Raw genomic sequence first — 22,191 nt, 5'->3', positions numbered from 1 at the left:
TCTGATATTCTGATTTATTATGAGTGTCAGAAACAGTTCTGCTGTCTCATATATATGATCAATAAAGGGTTAAAAAGAACTGCATTTATTCAAAATAAAAAAAAATTCTAATAATATATTTTCTTTACTATCACTTTTTATCAATTTAACACATCCTTGCTGAATAAAAGCATTGATTTTATTTAAAAAAAAGAAAGAAGACAAAAAATGGCTGACCCCAAATTACTGACCAGTAGTGTATATTGTTATTACAAAATATTTATATTTCAAAAACATATCTTCTTTTTTTTTAACTTTTTATTCATCAAAGTATCCTAAAAAAGTATCAGATGTTCTGAAAAAATATTAAGCAGCAGAACTGTTTCCAACTTTGATAATGTTTCATCATATTAGAATGATTTCTAAAGGATCATGTGATAATGATCCTAAAAATTCAGCTTTGCATCACAGAAATAAATGATAATTTAAAGTATAATACATTTAAAAACTATTATTTTAAATTGTAATAATATTTCACAATATTACAGTTTTTTCTGTATTTTTGATCAAATAAATGCAGGCTTGATGAGCAGAAGAAACTTCTTTCAAAAACATAAAAAACAGTAATGTTTCCAGACGTTTGGTCTGTACTGTATATAACCCATTCAAGGTTCTGTGAATATGATGGAGGCTCTCACCTGAAATGACTCCGCTGGTGAGGCCGGGAATGCCCTGGATCTCGGTGACGTTATTGAGGCTGAAGTATTCATTGCAGCTGGCGTTGAGCTCCGGACCTTTACAGAACAGAGACCAGAGCTTGGTGGTCACGGTCACGTTGTCTATTATTTCTGTCTTCATGCACTTGTCGAAGCCGTGGTTCTGCAGCGTGCGGTTGCCCAACAAACAGACCCTGGAGAACAAAAGAGCCTTTACCAAGAATCCAGAGCAAGAATCAGAGTTTACTGTAAGGAGGTTTGTGGTGATTGAGAAAGCCTGTGTTCTTCTGTGAAACAAACACTGCTGAGGATGTTTGTGGTTCAGTGAAACACACAGCAACGAGAGCTGCTGCAATCTAGAAAGAAGCTTTGTTTAGTTTAAAGAGGCCATGCTGTAAAACATGAAATACAAGGAGTAATATAGTGCTTTTGATGGCTTAAGGGCAAAAATATAAAAAAATACTAAATAAATTAATAAAAGTGCTTTTCAGGTAAGTGAAATAAAAAAATAAATAAAAAAATTGGTCATTGTTAGGTAAGTGAAATAAAAGCACTTAAAAATATATACAATAAATAAAAATAAAATATTTTTAGGTAAGTGAAAAAAAAGCCCTTAAAAAAAAAAAAAAAAATATATATATATATATATATATATATAATAAAATAAATTTTATTTTTAGGTAAGTGAAATAAAATAAAGTAAAATAAAAATACCTAGTCATTTTAGGCAAGTGTAACAAAAGTGCTTAAATTAAAATACTGTTAAATAAAAAAATAAAAAAATCTAATAATTTTAGGTAAGTGAAAAAAGTGCTTAAAAAAAATAAAAAAAATAAATAAAAAATTATATATATATATATATATATATATATATATATATATATATATATATATATATATATATATATATATATATATATATATATATAAAGTGTTATTTTTAGGTAAGTGAAATAAAAATAATAAAAATAAAATAAAATAAAATATGTAGTCATTTTAGGCAACTGAAACAAAAGTGCTTAAAATAAAATATAAAAAATAAAATAAAATAAAATAAAAAAGTAGTCATTTTAGGTAAATAAAGTAAATAAATAATTAAACGTTATTTTTAGGTAAGTGAAATAAAAATGATTAAAAGAAATCTAGTCATTTTTAGGCAAGTAATATAAAAGTGCCTAAAAAATAAAAAAAAATTAAATTAAAAAAAAAATAATAAAATAAAACAATAAAATAAAATAAAATAAAACAAAATAAAATAAAATAAAATAAAATAAAATGTATGACTTACGGAAAAACTGGAGGTTCAAAGATGGTTTTGATGACCCCGGCGTAGATGGCCAGGATGGAGAGCACCACACAGGCCAGGAAGACCAGCGCGAGCTTATTGACGTACTTCACTCCGACGAACACCACGAGAGCCATGAGCGTCAGACAGCACGTCCCGTACACACGCATGTTATTCAGCAGAGCATCCGCCTCCTGCTCCTTCTCCTCCGCCTTAAAGATGGCAGCACTGGGCACGATGTACGTCTGTCACACAACACAGAAACACAGTGAGGTTCGCTGAATATCCAGCAAATCATGGGGAAAGATGGGAATCATTATTAGACATTCAGTCTCTGACAAATAAGAGTTTTAGAAGGGGTTTATAATCGTTTAATGCCATAGACTCCCAAATATGATCATCCTTGTGTGATTAACTCTCATCCTAAAATGTAAAAGATGCTTTAAATTTAAATACATATAAAGACAATGTGTATATATAAAGACCCACTTTAGACTGTAAAACACGTACTATATTACATGTGTAAATTATTTAGAAAATATTTAGTTTTTTATACTGTTCAATTTATTATTTGTTTAGTCTGATTTTTGTTATTTAATTTAAGCATTTTCATTAATCTAAAATTAATGTTATTTTAATTATTAATTTATTCATTTTCATTTATTTATATTTATTAATTAATTAACACATTAATGTTAATAAAAAAAATATTGTCACATTTTTACAGTTTTTTTTTCCCACGAACCCTTAAAATAAAATTCACAATTTTGCTTAATTTTACATTTTCAGCAATTAACACAAAACGCATAAAATAAAATAAAATGAAATAAAATAAAATAAAATATCACCATGTTTTATATCAACTGCAAAAACTCACTAAAAATATCTCATGAATATTAACAGCAATCATTGGATAATTCCTCAAACGAAAGTTCAAAGTTATTCTTAGATGATCACTTTGTCCTAGCAGCTAATTAGCAGTTTCTAAAATCTCTCGTCTTTGGATTTCTGTCCCTAATCTGACTGTAACCTTTAACGGCACACACAACACTCACCAAGAAGATCTCGATAGTCCCGAGGATGTACATGGCGCCGGCGAACGTTGTGCCCAGATAGAAACACAGACCCACAGCGCCTCCGAACTCAGGGCCCAGAGAGCGAGAGATCATGTAGTACGAGCCTCCAGCTGCAGACAAACATCAGAAGAGTGAATGTGACACAGAACGACAGGCCCTTCAGGGTAAAACAGTGCAGTTCTACTGGAAACCATCGCTACTATGCTATTCGTTTGCTATGAACACCATAAACGCTCATGCATTAAGTTTCTGAGGTTTTAAGCAGATCATGATGTCATTTCCTGTTTAAATACAAGCTGAGAGCGACGCATTTAATAAGAAAATGTCTTACCTGGAACAACACCGTTTGTAGCAATGGCACTCATTGATATGGCTGTCAACATTGTCTGAAAAAAAAAAAAAATTCACAGTATTTTATTAATTCAGAATAAATAAATAAATTAAAAAATCACCAAAAATTACAAACGTTTAAAGAATTCAAATAAATTCAGATAAAAACATTTTTTTAATAAATTGCTTTTCTTATTGTTTAAAAAAATAGAAGAAAAATAATCAAATTATAATTCTATTTTATATAAAATAATGCAATATTTACTAAAATGTTGATTTAAATTGTAACATATTTTTTATTATTAAAAATAAAAGGTCCACAGGTTTTGTAAATAAAACGTTAATAATTATATGAAAAATCATTATTCCAATTCTAATGTGTAATATAACAGACAATAATTTAATATTTACTACAATTATTTAAATTTGAAAATATCTTTGATATTATTTAATATATATATATATATATATATATATATATGAAGTATTGTTTTATTTTGTATCATCTTGATTTCATTGTTTAAATATTTTCCTCATTATTTAATAAAAAATAATTAAAATCATTTTATATATTTACTTTTTATATTTCTTTCTTATTTAAAAAAAAAACATCTTATATAAAACAACGTAATTTAAAGTATAATGTTGATTTATTTGTTGACTTATTATTTAAGAAATTATTTAAGAAAAAAAAAACATAATAATATATTACATTTAAATATAAAATTAAGTTAATATTTACCAAATATTAAAGTATTCTACATAATATTAACCATTAAATAATACAATAATAACATTGTAAAGGAAGTTTCATATCAAGATCAACTAGTTGTCAAATCAGTTATTTTGATATCACAAAGATTATTTTTAGAATAACATGCGCTGATGAATCGTTCACATTCAGACCAGGAACATGCATTAATAAAGAACTCAATCAGCATCATATCAAGATAACAATGCACTTCTCCTTCTCTGTTTCCAGGAAGGGTTAGTTCAGTTAAAGGTCGTCTGCATCTGGCCGTTATGCAATCTGAGTGTCCTTGAGCTCAATCCCTGGACTAAAGCCAATTAACAGCCACAGGCTTAACGAGGGAAATGAAGGAGATGAGAGTGATCTTTACCGGCCAGATACAGACACATTTCACAGGAATCGTTTCCATTCGGAGGGGTTCACAAATAGACCATTATAAATAAATCAGCATTTGCATATATATATAAAAATGGAAGAAATCATTTTGAATCATGCAATCACTTCCATTTAATTCCTGCATGCAAAAAATAAAAACATCTAGACTATGAGTGTGAGTTTGTGTATTTTTAGCTAAAAAAATATATTTCTGCATATTTTCAAAACAACCTCCTTTTCAAACTTTTTAGCATTTGTCATGAATAAAAACTCATCCAGTCAGTTCCCATTAAGTCCAGCAGTCCTGTGTTTTTCATTCTTATTGAACATCCTGTTCCACTCAATAATAATGCGATGTATTAAGGAAGAAAAACAGGCTGTAGACACGGCTCTGATATTGATTTAGCTTCCGTCTCGTCAGTGCCAGCTTTAATCACACTTAGAAACGCTCATTTATCTCTAACAGACGTTACATAAACTGCTTCCTGAAGATCCTGACGGAAAGCTATAATGACTCTATTCAGTGAAGGTGAGGTTTAGAAATAATCAGCGGTGTTAGAGACTTCTGAGCTCGGGAGATTTCAGATGAAAGACTTACACACGAGCAGCACATGGACACAATGATAAAGGACTCCAGGATTCCCGCCGTTCCCACGATCCACGTCATTCTCAGGAAGAGGATCACTCCCAGGATGTTCTGCAGACAGGGCAGGTAGACCCCGATGAACGTCCCCATCTGTGGACTCTGCTCACAAACACATCGCAGAAGAGACGGCGTGAGAAATGCACGCTTGAAATCATCGCACATGCATGCAATAATTAGGCAGAAAATCTAAAAATGATAGGTTTTGCACACTAATGCCACAAATAACTTATTTCTATAGTATTTAAAAATGACACACACATACCAGCAGTTATTGTTGTAGTTATAACCGTTTCTATTATATTTTGAATTAGTTTCTATTTTTAAATAGTCTGTTGTCATATTCATTTTTAGTAAATGTTTTAAATTGTGTTTTCGTCATTTTATTAGTGTTTTTTTTTTTTTTTTTTTTTTACACGTGACCCTGGACCACAAAACCAGTCTAAGGGTGCAAAAAAAAAAAAAAAAAAAAAAAAATCTAAATATTGAGAAAATCACTTTTAAATTTGTCCAAATTAAGTTCTTAGCAATGCATATTACTAATCAAAAATTAAAGTTTGATAAATGTATGGTAGGAAATGTATAAAATATCTTCATGAAACATGATCTTTACTTAATATCCTGATGATTTTTGGCATACAAGAAAAAAAAATTATTTTGACCCATGCAATGTATTTTTTAGTTATTGCTACATTTTTTTTTTTTCACTTTTAATTCTGGTTATTTTAGTACTTCAAGTTAAACTGAATTTTTACAATAAAGCTGAATTTCAGTAAAAATGTGATGTTTAATTCAACATGTTATGTGCAATTTATTTGTAATCATTTGAGAACTTTACTAGCAATACAAAAAGTTTACAATTTTTCATATTTCAAAACATCAACCACCACATATGCAATGCAAACCCAACATCAATCTCAACCATAAGTGCTATTGCATCTAAAGCCTTCAGTCTTACAATAGAAGCAATCCATGTCAACCATCCAAATCATAAATGATCCAACACTTTGATTGCTTCAATCTTGATACACAAGTTGCATCATAACTACAAAAACCATAACCACAACCTGTACACAACCAAAAAAAAGTAAATGCATATATAAAGATAAAAGCATACCGCGTTGAGATGATTCGGCTTTAGTCAAACACACTCTACAGATGAACCCAGGAGCTTGAGCGATCTTTCCTGATGCTAAGAGCTGAATGGAGATGTATTGCTCAGTTTAAGACTAATGAGAGCGTGTTTGTCCAATCACAGATAGATGTCCGGTGACGGGGAGACTGGATGGGGACTGTGGTTTGTGGCTATCGCCTGGACATTGCTTCAACATTTTTACTGACTGTCAGCAATAACCACGAGAACTCAAAGTTGATGCCCGCTGGGCTTGAAACGGAAATCAAAGAAAAACTGTTGCATTTGTGCATGTGTTAATACATCTTTGCATAAGAATAATACGAATTTGCAATATGGACGTCATATTTAATTTAATGTGAATAAAGCGAGGCTGAGAATAAAATACTGTTCTGTGTTATGGCATATGGTTTTTATTAATATTTTCAATATTTTTTTTACATTTTCAGATTTCATTTAAATGTTAGTTTTTAGTAAATTTGTTGTGGATTTTAGTCAGTTTTTTTATATGTCTATTTATTTTTATTCATTTTATTTTATCAAGACAAAGTAAATGAAAATGCGAAATGCTACCTTATATTTATACATATATTAAAGGGGGGGTGAAATGCTATTTCATGCATACTGAGTTTTTTACACTGTTAAAGAGTTGGATTCCCATGCTAAACATGGACAAAGTTTCAAAAATTAAGTTGTATGTTTGAAGGAGTATTTCTGTTCCAAAAATACTCCTTCCGGTTTGTCACAAGTTTCGGAAAGTTTTTTTCGAGTATGGCTCTGTGTGACGTTAGATGGAGTGGAATTTCCTTATATGGGTCCTGAGGCACTTCTGCCGGAAGAGCGCGCGCTCCCGTATAGCAGAGCACTGAGAGCACAACAGACTTCACTGATCAGAGCGAGAGCGTCGCCAAATGTCACAAAAGAAGTGTGTTTTTGGTTGCCAGGGCAAGACAACCCTGCACAGATTACCAAAAGAGAAACAGCATTAAGGGACCAGTGGATGGAGTTTATTTTTACAGAGCATCAACGGAGTTGTGCAAGTGTTTGTGTTTGTTCCCTGCATTTCGAAGATGCTTGTTTTACAAACAAGGCCCAGTTTGATGCCGGATTTGCACATCGTTTATTTCTTAAGGATAATGCAGTCCCAATGAAAAAGGGTCACGATCGTGTGTTGGAACCGCAGGCGGTGAGTAAAACTGCTTCAAATATCTCTGTGTTGTTAACTTAGCTATCGGCGCGTAAGCACATCAAGTAAACAACATGCGATGTTGTCATCAAACTGCACTTTCCACATGTACAGCTTAAAAAAAAATAAAAAAGACGACAAAGTAGAACTTCCAAAACCGCTAAGCAAATATATACAGTTTCAGTACATACCACATAGAGACGCCTTTGCTGATGCTGCTCTTGTTAAATTTCAGCCTCTGGATCTGTGTCACAGCTTCCAAACGCGCTCAACACAAAATCCTACTGGCGCTCGTGATTCTTTAGCTCCGCCCACACGTAACGCCTCTAGGCGCTCGTGTTTTTCCGGGAAAAATCGGTACAGACTATCTTTCTCTTATAAATATAATAAAACTAAAGACTTTTTGGAGTTATGAAGGATGCAGTACTACTCTATAGGTACTCAAGATTAACAGGAGATTGAGTGAAAATGAGCATTTCACCCCCCCTTTAAACTTTTTTTATATAGATTTTTTTAATATTGCTAAGTTTATTTAAATTCAATTAAAAACAAACTTTGTTTTTAGTTTTAGTTAACAATATTAATACAGTATAATGATGCTTTACAGAAATCAGAAATGTATTCATTTTTAAGTTTTAGTTTTTTGCTTTTTAGTACAAAATAGAAAAAAAAAACTAAATTAGAACAATATTTTGCCTCGTCAACTAGCTGAAATAAAATAATTTAAAGAGTTTATATATATATATATATATATATATATATATATATATATATATATATATATATTTTTTTTTTTTTTTTTTTTTTTCAGGTTTTTTTTTTTCAGTTTTAGTGGTAGTTAACTATATTAACTCCAAAAATTCTCCAAAGAATTAAATATTTTATTTGTATTTTTTTTAGCTAACTCATAATAACCCTGGCTCAGACTGAGGTTTATTGCATTTCCTGAATGGTGAAATGAAACAATGTAACGATGAGAAGTTTCTGTAATCAGACATTCCAAACGTTTGAACCTGTGTTCATTTCCTGTCTACAAAGGCTGAAGAATGCTGAGAATGTGTGTCTGATTTGATTCTGATTAGAGCACACAGACACACAAATCTCAAACATCCTCTCACTCAGGTAACTTCATGTCGCTTCTCTAGTGCTTCATTTACAGGAAACGGTCTGAAACTTGAGCTTAAGTCATGTGAATGTTTTGATGATGTGTGAAGAGTTCTCAGTGTGTGTGTTACCTTGACTGTCTTCTTCTTGGCCCCTTCGTCCTCGTCGGCCTCCTCGTGTTCCCGGACGCCCTGCGTGAGGTTCGTGTAGTTGGCCAGTTTGTTGAGCAGCGAAGACACCATGGGATTGCTGTCCATCTCCTCCTGAAAGGGTAAAGGTCATGTGTTTGAGGAAAACACAAACGATGCACTTCAAACCTCATTTCAAACAATGTCTCGTAAAAACCCGGAGTAAAAATACACGCAGGCACCAGAATCAAAGGACGTAATAACAGCTCTGTCTGTCCCAAATCTTAAAATTACACCAAAATAAACTTCACGACCCATGAACTGCTTTATTTATGATCATAAACATGAGACGAGAATGTGGAAAACAGAGTAGAGAAAAGCCAAGTAATAAACACAGTTTGTTCAGACTTCAATGCAGTAATATAAATATCACATCTTCATATTACACTCAAATCCACAATATACAAAAACAAATTTTTGCATAAAGAAAAAGCATGCCAGTTTGTTTATTTATTTATTTTTAAAATAATGACATTATGTTATATCTTATTCCACCAAAAATATTGTTATTGCAATGCAAATATATGTAATATTTTAATTTTGCTTAATAAAAATATTACTTTTTTGTTATTAATATATTGTATTATATTATTTTAGCTCATTTCCACCAAAATTCATATTACTGTAATACCAAAAATATTATATTTATATTTTTATAGTTGTATATAAAATATTATAGTTATATTATTATATTATTTAAATTATAAAATAAACATCAAAGTGGTATTTATTGCACTATTAAAATTAGTCTTGAATCAGGAATTAGTTTCATAATTTTATATTAAGAGTTAGAATTTAGTTAGTAAATATTAATTAGTATTTTAGAATCTAAACTAGTATAAAAAATGAAAGCACCTGATAAAAAAAGAAATACAATTAAAAGAAAAACTAAATTGTTTAGATGAATTGCTGAAATTAACATTGAGGATAAATGTGCAAAATTGCCATGGAGCCCAAAAAAATGTCAAAAACAAAAGAAATAATTAGCAAATTTTTTTTAATTAAATTAAAAATAGACATATTCAATAATATTGAACTTAAGTTTGAAGATACCTCAAAAAGTGCCATGTTTTTCCCATCATACAGCGTTCCCTTCTCATCATCTGCGTTATTAATGAACGGGCTGCTTTCCCTTGGGTTTCCATCACCTGTATCAGACAGATGGAGAGAGAGAGCGACAGAACAAGAGAGAAAGAGAGGAAAAAGACATGATTACAGGTGATTACAGGAGATTTGACGCTTGCTTGTGAAGCGAGAGGCGTTTATGGTCTCTTATGTGTGCTCTCCTGGGTAAATTAGGAAAGAGCAGACTTCCTATCACCGCCGCCGGTCAGACGTAATGATTTTTCTATAATTAGAGCATGATGGTGATCAATGTCCTCCGGTTCACTGGTCAAACTCTGTGCCGCTCAGAGAAGCACTTCGAACTCCTCAAACGTATAGCTGGAAACATGCAATTACTGGGCTCCTGCTTATACATAGATGCTAAATTGCAGTGATTTAAATAAACATCTGGACCGGGCTGCGTCACTCCAGGATTTATTTTCAGATTACATCTCTTTATTCATTTCCTCAGACCTGTAATTTCAAAGCAGCGTATAATTCAGCTTCAGAACGACACACTGTTCCAAGATTCATTCTTAGATTCATCTTCTGAGACGCCGCAGATGCAGAATTAAATACGTCTGAACAGTTTTACTTTGTAAACAGCAAAGGCCAAGAGTATGTTTAATGGTAAACTTTGTGCATGCTGTCTAATAAGCCTGGCATTGTATGTTATGATTATTGTTGGCTTGCTTCTCTGTTCTGTTCGGATAAAAGCATCAGCAAAACACATAAATGTAAATGTATGATTATGCAATGAAACCACAAGATGCTCTAATGTGCATAAGAGTCATTTTTCATACCGCCTGAAACAATAGTGCATTTGCAAACTGGTTTGAAACCATTTGGTGCACACATTATTCAATAATTTCAAGCAGAAAATGTATTTAAAGTAGGGATGCACCGAAATTTCGGCCACCGAAAATTTTCGGCCGAAAATGGCCTTTTTGGTTTTCGGCCGATAGACTTTTATCACCGAAACAACACGGCCGAAATGTTGTGATGACGCAAACAGAAACCGCGACCTGCACGTGCACCTGCAAAGCGAAGACCACGAGCTCCACGCGACATTCACTTAACACCAGTGAGAACATTCTCTCTCTTCGTATTCCTTTATTCGCAGCACTAAAGCGTCTCCTAACAAAGAGATTAAGACGGACCACGAAGTAAAAACAAAGAAAAGTACTTATAGAGTCTGTTAGCACACGTCTCACTGAGATCTTTTCTGCACTTCATCGCGAATGTGCTTAATCCGCGTTATAATGACCATTACTTGGATGCGGAAATAAGGCAGCGCGCACGCAAAATGATCCAGGCCGCGCTGGATGCGGAGAACCCGCCTGGAGACGGAGAAGCGCCAAGCGCAGGAGACAGATCAGAGCGCAGAAAAAAAAGACTCGTCTCTGCACCAGATGAGTGGAATGCACCATCGTTGTCTGATATGTTCAGTGGAATTCTGCAAGAAAGTGCCTCAAATAATAATAATACGTTGGCTATTTTGTTCTTAGGCTACTACACACACACACACACACACAAACATATATACATACATAATATCAGATTGTAGCCATATTTATGCTAGATTTTCTGCTAGATTTCTGCTTTAATTTGATAAAAATGTTTATTTATGCCCTGGCCCTATTTAAATACAAATATGTCTCAAATGTCAGGCAGATGACAAGCTCAACTGCTCAACAGCTGGATGGTTATCTGTCTGAAGTCCCCATCCCCAGAAGTGATAACAGTCTTGCCAACTGGAGAAGTAATGCACTTTCTAGTCCTACATAGAAAAATTTCAAATGCACTTCACCTAAATGCACTTTGTTTTTATGAGAGAACTGTTCATTTTAAAACCTTTCTGCAGGCCAGTAGGCCTGTACATTATTATTAAATATACACATGAGTGGGATACTTTTTTAGTTTGAATTTTATTTTACACTGTGCATTGTTGCAATGTGCTTAATAAATATTTACATCATTTGTAATTATGTATTTTTATGTTTTTTTTTTAAAATAAGTTATGTAATTGTAATTATCTTTGAAACTTTAATATTAATTTATGCAATTGCAATGTCTTAATTTTAGTAAAGTTAGTACACGGACATAGCAATAAATGCAATGGTACTAATAATTGGCATAATTTATTTCGGTGTTTCGGTTTCGGTTTTCGGCCTTGGTTTTCTCTTTTTCGGTTTTCGGTTTCGGCCAAGAATTTTCATTTCGGTGCATCCCTAATTTAAAGTGATGCTGTAGTCACAGCTCTCTCTGAATACATTGCATTTACGCAGACGCATCTGACAGATGTTTTATTTAAAACACCTTTACATGCATTCAACATAGACATTTAATCAAAAAGTGTGTGTTTCTACCGGTTGAGCCACAATCTACAGTTCTACAACTCCACCAGAACAGAACATGCTGGCTAAGATCGTAAGAACCTGGTTGAGGTCTTTAACTATGACTAGGTCTTTAGCTATGCAGAATCAAAGCAATTATAAAAGACCGAAAATATATAAAGCCCTAAGAAAACAGATGAACAGAATCCTAACATAACTAATGAACATAACTAAACATTCTGCTAGTAACATTAATAGAAAGTTTGATAAATGTTTTTAACAGAATTCTCAACGCATTCGCACAAAAACAGGATTTATACATGGTTTATCTAACATTTTGTCTGGAACATTCTTAAGAAAACATTCAAAGTAACATCTCCGTGTTTGCAAAATTCTAAAATGTAACGTTCCATTAAATTTGTTTCTCACGTGGACATTCCTAAACTTTTAAAAACTGGACATTTTGAACATTCTGAAAACATTCAAATATATAACATTTAATAACTTCATGGGGACATGAGCAATACATTCTCAACATAACATTTTAGTAAATATACTTTCACGTATCAAGACATTAATACGTTTAATCAGAATCAAATGCTTCAAGTACTTTTCAGATTATATGTAGCTTTAGATTGAAAGGATTTCAGTTGTTCAGATGAAGAGCCAACTTCATCTACATCTTGAATAGCCTAAGGTACATTTTCAGCATTTTTTTTTTCATGGGTAAACTATTCCTTTAAAGTCAACAAGAAATGCAGTTCGACAGCCATTTCTTATTTCAGAAAACACACAAATCCGAGATCAGTTGCTAGTATTTGAAAGAAATCTCTTCTGAACTTTTGTAAACTGTAAAGTGTGACTGGTTTAGCTTTGAACACAGTCACATGTGCATCTACAGACACTTGATACAGTAATGTAAAATCTCACGAGACGTGATCCACTTTCATCAGAATGACCCAGATTACAGATATGCTTATATGACTGCAGACGTCACAGATCTTCATTCAACGGTTCTAATGCTGCACGATGCACTCCCTTCATCCAGAGATACTCGCTCGCAGAATGAACCAGTGAACAGAACAGAAATGATCAATAAATGGATGGACATTTGGCTCCAAAAAAAATCTTTTTTTCTGTATTTTGTGTGATTTTCCAGCGAATTGAATACATAAATAAATAAATAAAAACCTTCAACTAAAATGATTTATATCCTTAAAGCAAGTTACAAAAACAAATATCAATCAAATGCATTAAAAAGTATGCAAATTGTGTTTAAAAAAATATTTTAAAAAACTGAATCAATTAAGAACATCGTCTTAAAACGTCTTAAAATTTTAAGCAATTTTGCTTCTTTTCCAAAGGATGTGCAGATATTTTTTATTGGGGAAAAAAAAGACAAAAAGTCTTGTTAACTATCTAAACAATGCAGCATAAGCTGGAACACATGCCATGCCAAACTGCCATAAACTCTACTGCAACTGGAAACTCAGGGAGGTTTTATAGTTATATTACAATCAGTCTCGGGTAAAACCACGGACGAACCAGACGGATGTGATGGTAACAGCCAAAATGAGCTACAAGATCACAGAGAGGTTCTTGGTTTAAGACCATTCCTCTTCCAGACATGACAGAGGTGTGCTTTGACCCAGTGTTTACAAACACTCGAATTGTAGACATCATGGACGTAAAAGATCAAATATAGCAATGATCGCAGCGAGAATTCAGCTTCCTTAACTACAGAGACTGAACTTGATTCTGCTGGAGACAACACTGATGGATTATCAAGTGATCCTAATAAAAGAGACCACATCATAGATGGCCAAAAGCATGCCTTTAACGCCACAAATAATAATTTAAGTTGTTCTGCAGCAGTAGAGACATGATTTGAGGAAACGTTCATCTCTCTTGTTAATTTAACACATGATCAGCTGAACCCTTTTCACCTGATGGAAATAAAACAGGTCAAAAAAAAAATCTTTAGGTGATCTGAGTCACATTTTTCATATTATTGAAAATAAAAGAAAATATAAAAGAAAATATATGAAACAAAAAAAAAATTAAATTTAACTAAAAAAAAAAAAATACACAACTTAATAAACTAAATTAATTTAAGTGAAATAAAATAAGAAATAAGAAATAAAGCAGAATAAAAAATTACAAATATAATAAAATGACAGTATAAAGAAGTAAAACTGAATAAAATAAAACTGAATAAAATGAAGTCAAATAAAATAAAAAAACAGAATAAAATAAGAAATGAAACAGAATGAAAAAAATTATAATAACAGTATGAAACAACAAAATTAAGTAAAACTGAATACAATACAATAAAACTAAAATAAAATGAAGTCAAATAAAATAAAAAACTGAGTAAAATAAAATGAGAAATAAAACAAAATGAAAAATTTGAAATAAAATAACAGTATAAAACAAAACAAAATAAGTAAAACTGAGTAAAATAAAACAAAATAAATAAACTGAATAAAATAAAACGAAATAAATAAAATGAAGTCAAATAAAATAAAAAACAGAATAAAATAATAAACAAAACTGAATTAAAAATTTGCAATAAAAAATAAAATAATAAATAACAAAAACTTAAAAAGTAAAATGTCATATATAAAAAAACAGAACAAAATGAGTAGAATAGTAAATAGAATCCAAATTTTTAAAAGACCTGCATGAACCGCTCATAATAACCCAGCAGTGCAAACAAACATCTTCTCAGGACAGCGTGAGGTGGATCTGAGCTGACCTCGAGTTCATCAGTCCTTCGATTACAGACTCACTGAGACGACACAGCTGAGGATTTCTGTAGTCAACATCAGTGAACCTGAGATTCAGCGCAGGGAGGTCATGTGAATGTGAAACACTGATGAACAGCTACACACACACACACACACACCTCTGAGTTACCCTTAATACACACAGTAAGAGTTCATGTTAACAGCTTCCTTTCCAGGCACATAACAGTTAGAGTTTCCAACAATAAAACTAAAACCTTCTTCATGACTCTTTTAGAATAGACGAACCGAACGAAACAATTGTCACAAGAACGGTTGCAGTGAACATGTCAGGTAAAGCAGGGCATTAGCAGGGACCGTGAATCAGTCTCTCTGTAATAAATGGCCACATCCTCTATTTATATCAGCTAAGCTCTCTCTGGTTCTGATCTGTAAGCGGACTACGAGAGCTTGTTTTACACCGGCTGACTGAGCAAGAGACGCTGGCAGAAAGAGTCACTCCAATCCCGTTATCCAACACGGATGTCAAACTATTAGAAGACCCAAAGTCAGACGGAGTAGATAAACACGCTCTACGACTGGTGATAGGAACACTGCCGCTTTAAAATGACACTAGATTCAGATCGTCAAAAAGAATCAATGAATCAGTGAATCAATGAATCAATGAATCAACGAGTCAATGAGAGAAATATAGAAGTAGAAATGAATCGATGAATAAACGGATGGATATTTGTAAAACTGTAGATGTTAGAATGGCTATCCAGCAATAAATTAATAAAAAGATTAGCATCCCTAAAACAAGGGAAGGTCACAAAATTATATTAATTGTTGTTTGCAACTCAGTTGATTTTGAACCTTAAAAAAGTCAGTTTAGAAAATATGTTGAGGTTATTTTCTGACTTGCATTAAAACAACAAACTATCTTATATTTGAGAAGATGTATTAAACTTCATTATTTCTATTCTGTTTTGTAACATTTATACCCAAACATATATTGTTCCAGAAAGTAACTTTAATGTCTAAAAAAAGCAACTTGTCACTAGTTCAGATGATCACTTTTAAGTGATAAGTTGTAAAATTTTGAATGACGACATTAAAATATCTTTTTCTGATTCTAAAATTAATAAACCCCTTCAAAATGTCCCTCAAAGTCAGTTTACAATATTCTGATCATCAACATTAAAATAGCAAAATATATTCTAGAAAGCTTCTACGGATGTTTTTATTAATTAAAAAAACTTAAGTATAACCAAGAACGGAGACTAGCTCATATAAGTTAAAGATAAATAAATAAATAAATCACCAAAATCTCTCATTCTGGATAAACTGCAAATAAACATCTACTGAAGTAAAAACATAGACTAGCTCAATGCAACTAGTCACATCATTCACAACATCGCTTCAAGTCCGTTTAGACAAGGTTTTAGGCTGACGATATTAAAATGGAAAACTTTCTCATTCTACATTATTTGGAAATCGCAAAACAGCAATTTCACATTTCTAATAAAGTATGAACTATGACTTTTTTCAATGCAACTAGCCACATTCTTCAAAAACGTCACTTAAAGTCGGTTTAGATTTGCTTATGCTACGGTTGACAAGAGTAAAATCTCATGTTAGATACCTGTGATGTTCCACATCTAGTGAAGTAAGAATGAAGACGAGCTTAACGCCACTGGTTGCTTTAGAGAAGTTATTCAGCTTGTATTAGTGGCTGACTACAAACCGCAACTAGTTACATCTTTTAAAAATTAAAGGTTATTCTGGTTGACAAAATTAAAACGGCAGCCTCCTGAGATGATCCAGAAGTGCAGTCGTAGATTTGTTGAAGCTACACGAGATCCAGCTCAACACAGACGATCACAAACACCGCTTAAAACGACAACTGAAGCACTACGAACATCCAGGACTGCGGGACGCCGAACACTTACCCCGCAGACAGGAGCTGGAGCCCGGCTCCATGCTGACGGAGAGAGAGGGTGAGATGGGTCCGACCAGGGTCTCAACTATCTGTGCTCTGATGATCAGAGTCTGTGACGCTGCCAATAAAACACCAGAGACATCAGTCCCTGAGCGCTTGATCCCTGATCTAAACCACTCAGACGGACACGGGGAGGGGCGAGCGAGGGAGAGAGACAGAGAGAGAGAGAGAGAGGGGGATAAAGAGATATAAAGGTAGGAAAGTGACTGATGGAGCTAACAGACAGAGAGAGAGAGACGGCGTGTCACTACACTAAAGATGCGCTCAGTATGATTGAAAATGCATCCGAAACAATAATAAGACACTTTCTAACAGGCATATCTGATTTAAACAAGCATGAATGATAACACATTGGTACTGTGTTGGGTCGCAGTGTCAAAAACAGTTAATCGTAAATAATAATAATAATAATAATAATTGTACTACTACTCGTATTGTTATTAATATACCATATTATTATTTAAAAAATGTAATTATATAATGTATTGATTTATAATGCATTTATTTAATATATTTAATTAGTAATGAAATTGCAAAGCATAGCAAAAAATGCATAGCATTTCCATTATAAATTATAAATAAACATACATTACATAAACTATATTTTTATAATTTATAATAATATTTATATATTTTATATTATAGTAAATACATTATTTTTTTAATTAACATTTATTTGTAATACATTTATTTAAAATTAAATAGCAAAATGCATTTTCTTTATCATAAACAATATTTTTAATCGTTTAAATTCACATTTTTGCCTTAAAAAGCTTATGTTAAGTGGTTATAATATATGAAAGTTTATTATATCTTTATGTAAAAATGTGTATAAATATACAGTGTGCATGTACACACACACACACACACACACACACAACAGATTACTGCTTTATTGCAGGAACTGACTTTACGAGTGCTGTATTCATTGCTGCTCATCTAGTGGCTCTTCATCAGTATGTGAACTAGCTAGTAATCACTTAACCAGATTAACCAAATCCTGTCCTGTTTAGAAAGCGTAGCAGGACCTGAGGAAGGAAGGAACTCTTCATTTACAACTCGAACCTAAACACAAGGGAGGAGGCGCAGGTTATCCGTGTGTGAAGTGTACTTAAGAAACAGACACTAAACCCTCGCTTTAAACACAAACAAAGACCAAGAAGTGGAAATCTTCACAATATGTGATTATAAGTTATAGACACTGGCTTTATTTTCACAATGTTAAAATATCAGATGTTTCTGTGGGTTGGTCGAGCGTCATCAGTGATGCTGTAAGCCGTTAAAGCCTTCAGGTAAAGGAGCGTGTTACGTAACAGAGCATGCTGGGATTGCGTGGGCTTCAGTGATCTCACACACTCAAACTCATTTAACACACAGACCTCAGTGTGACTTCAGCTTCATGAGTGTGATTTCATCACGTACTGCATCCACACACAAAAACTGATCACATCTGTTTATTATTATATCAACTATATATACTGTATGTAAAAATAAAATATGTATTCATTCACCTAGAGTTGACATATTATTTTGTAGTATTATTGATTATAATATCTGGTTATAAATTATGTTACAAATTATATTATTTTTTTGAAAAAAATAATCTATTATTATTATTATTATTATTATAGCATTTAAAATTATAAATAATAAAAGCAAATAATAAAAACTAGTAATAATAATTTTTAATAATTAATATAAAAACTTGGCATTATTATTAATTTATAAATGTGATTTTATATTATTACCACAAAAAATAATGGTGGCAAACAATAAATACTAATAATAATAATGATCAAATTTATATTTATAATTAATGAAATAATTTCAAAATTTCACATTTAATTTTAATAACTTGGTTCTTTGGAAATATTTTATCATTTTCCTATTATTTATTTTTGTAAAGTTTTACATTATAATTTTTTTTTTTAATCTTATTAATATGAATATGAATGATATTTGATTGAATATATTAAATATAAATAATACAAATATTTGAATTGTTATTGTTAATAATACAAATAATAATACATACATATTATAATTAAAAAAAAAACATAATAACAAACAATACTGATTTTAATACTTCATTACTTTTTATGCTTACAATGATATTCAATATTCATATTTTGTCATTATTATTATAATTATTATTATTATTATATAGAATATGACTCTGTTAGGACGATCAAGACTGATTTAAATCTTGTCTTTTTTTTATAATCACGTGACAAAATAAAAGTAGCCTAAAGCCCAAAGGTTTTAATTCTGTCTGACAGTCATTATTTCTGTCTGTCACAAACTATTCATATCACGTGTATTTGCTCTGACCTACAGAAAATAAAGAACCAAGACACATGGATATTATTTCATGCAACACAGTCACTAATATGAGAACAGAGATCAACCATGTAACTAAATCAAATGAACCTTAAAAACTATTCCATGCATTTTAACAAGCAGTATCCGTCAAAAACAACAATAAGCTACACAAAGTCAAGTCAAAAACATGGATATCATACACAACATCTGACCTGTCTAAATCTGTTTAGAGTTCCTCCAGCAGAGGGGGGCAGTGAGTCACTGACAATGATGGATGAGCTTGATTTAATTCAGTCTGTCCCACTGTTACCTGAACAGTGACTGTGTTCACATTGCATACTCCTCACAATACTGCCGAGGTGTAAATACACATATACAGTGCACTGAAAAGACTATAAATGTTTCTTCAAGCTCTGCATTAGTCAATGTTTTCCTTGCATATGCCTGCAAACATGTCTGTTCATTAAGTTCTCTAATTGAGTTTCTAATGGGCTCCAGCAGCTGTGTTTCCAGACGGTGATTTCTGTGCGTCAGCCAGAGCTGTTAAACAGAAGAGGAACTTCATCTTGATGCAATGGCAGCAGTGAATCAGCGCAGCGGGAATAACAAGCACAGATTAAACCCACGTTTAAGAGGAGAGCAGCTACTGCCAGAGAGGGCCAAATCACAAAGAGTCATGCACAGATTGGCTGAAGTGATTTAGTTTGCTGTTTTCAGTGTGTCCAGGTCCAGAAATCACACTGCAGCGCTGCATGACCGCCTGTTAAAGACTTCATTACAGACACGACAGAGCAGGACTAAGTGCTGTTTTGCATGAAGGTCTGTGTTCCAGAAGAAACTTTACACCAACTTTGACTTCTTATTTCGTGTGCATTACGATTATTTTAAATGCTTTTAATGTAAAGCGCTTTCAGTTACCAGTGTGCATGAAATACACATAACTTGCCTTGCCAAGTTATTTAATAAAGGCACGCCTAGAAAAAGCAAGCACAGAGAATAAATCAGTGAACCAGGGTTTTACAGTTCACTAAACATCTAATAAATTACCTTTTTCATTTAATTGCCAAAGTTTTTATTTTTATGCATCAAGTTTTAAATTTCTTAGATATATAGTTTTCTTTTTAATTTTAGTCAATTCAAATCTGTATTTCTTTATTTATTCAATTTTATTTCAGTTGTATTATCTGTTATTATTTTTAGTTATTATTAAGATGAATGAAAATGAGAAATGTTGTTTTGACAACTAGCTTTTTTGAAGTTTATTTCATTTTAGGTAACAAAAATTTATTTTTGTTATGTATAATAACTATAAAAAAAATTAAAACCACAAAAACTTGACAAAAAACCCAATTAATTAAAACTATAATCCTTTTATTTACTGAACTTTATTTTCCTGTCATTACGTAATTGTTAACTACCCTTTTCTACGGTTGATGTTTTTTGTTTCGAAGTACTTCTGTTAATCTTTTATTTTCTCCTTCCCTTTATTTCATCTAGAATGTTGCTCATGCATAATTTGCATCATATGATTGATCCTTTACTGTTAAACTCTGTTCTCCTTTCTACTTCGAGCTAACGTCGTTCTATTCCCATTAGCTGCAAGGACCCGTTTATTAGAAAGAGAGCCGGAAATTATTCACATAAATATACATTGACAAACATTTCTAAGCATTCTGAGCAGTTTGACTTGACTGAACGCTGATGTGAGTCATGTGACCAATATCTGAACAAGAAGAGACCCAATGAAATGAACCCTGAGCCGAGCCAGGCTTGTAAAACCTTCAGACCCTTACAAGGCAACGAGACGTTCAGTGTGTCTTATTATTAGCACAGGCACTACATTTATAAGGCTGATTGTGCACCGTTATCTGCTTTAAATGCTCATGATTTGAAGGTTATTTCAGGCCGTTGGCTTCTGAGGAAGCTGCCAACCTGCTGAAGGAAAAAAAATCATGTTTGGCCACTGCTTTCTCAGACTTTTAGGCTGTAAAAATTAAAGTTTGGGTAGCAAGCGTTTCTCTGGAGGGACTGAAGCTGGGAAAGAGAAAGTGTGTGTCAGAGGATGTGGAGCCGGCGGGTCAGTGGAAACACACACAGACTCTTATCAGACACAGCACATGGAGGCCAGGACCGGCCTGACAGGAAACAGGAAGTACAAGCTTCTGAATGACAACAGAAAGATGAAATATGTGCTCAACAAACCTGAAACAAACTGTACGAGGGATTCGGATCATCTCTCGTGGGTGTTAACCATGCATTTCATTTCAAGACTTTATGCAGTGTTATGAACATTAACTAAACCAAAGTTATTAAGACGTGTCTGTTCACTGAAATAAATATAAAAGCGCTTTCATTAGTTCTAATTTTCAAATAGTTTAAGCTGAAGCACTAAAATTACTAACTGGAAAACAAAATTATAATAATAAAACTGAAACTTAAAAAGGATCAATTAAAACTTGAAATGAACTAAAACTAATAAAAATGACAGAAGCAAATAACAAAATTACTCAAATTTAAAAATATTAAAATAAAAACTAAATATAAAAGTATAAAAAATAAGTATAAAAAAATACTACAATAACACTTCCGCCTTCTTGTTCCAAATCCATTCAGAATTTAACTTTTTCTTGTAAACACACAAAAATGTGGCCCCTAATCATAAATAACAATGATTTTCTTCCTCAGTGTTTTTGTCTTGTTTTCCAGCCCAAAAAAAATCTTAAATCAATTTTTTTTTTACATTAACTTGGTTATTTTAGATATTTGTTCATTTAATATCTCCAGTAATTTTGTACATAAAACATCTGTAAAATAGGGCTAGGTACAGAGTTATTATGAATTTATTTTACTGATTTCTCACAGGTTTTTTTACCAATATTTTGAATGATGTATTGCATTTTGTTGAACGAAATGTCTGTAAACTTAACAGAAAATGT

At 32.2% G+C, this 22,191-nt stretch overlaps 1 protein-coding gene across 7 annotated transcripts in view; it reads right to left on the bottom strand.

The window, feature by feature from the left end:
* The window catches only part of slc12a7b (solute carrier family 12 member 7b), a 56,906-nt gene that overhangs the window by 19,531 nt on the left and 15,184 nt on the right, over window positions 1–22,191 (bottom strand). For all 7 annotated transcript variants that reach the window (XM_052595563.1, XM_052595564.1, XM_052595566.1 and 4 more), the window contains exons 2-8: window positions 9,819–9,913; window positions 8,709–8,840; window positions 5,111–5,257; window positions 3,388–3,442; window positions 3,036–3,166; window positions 1,984–2,225; window positions 678–889 (exon numbers count right to left, since the gene is read on the bottom strand). In XM_052595563.1, coding sequence (XP_052451523.1) covers window positions 678–889; window positions 1,984–2,225; window positions 3,036–3,166; window positions 3,388–3,442; window positions 5,111–5,257; window positions 8,709–8,840; window positions 9,819–9,913 — 1,014 coding nt within the window. The remainder of the gene's footprint in view (window positions 1–677; window positions 890–1,983; window positions 2,226–3,035; window positions 3,167–3,387; window positions 3,443–5,110; window positions 5,258–8,708; window positions 8,841–9,818; window positions 9,914–22,191) is intronic.

This window comes from Carassius gibelio, chromosome B24 (assembly GCF_023724105.1).
Source record: "Carassius gibelio isolate Cgi1373 ecotype wild population from Czech Republic chromosome B24, carGib1.2-hapl.c, whole genome shotgun sequence".
In the NCBI taxonomy this organism is placed as follows: Eukaryota; Metazoa; Chordata; class Actinopteri; order Cypriniformes; family Cyprinidae; genus Carassius; species Carassius gibelio.
This window is presented reverse-complemented; position numbering and strand designations above follow the sequence as displayed.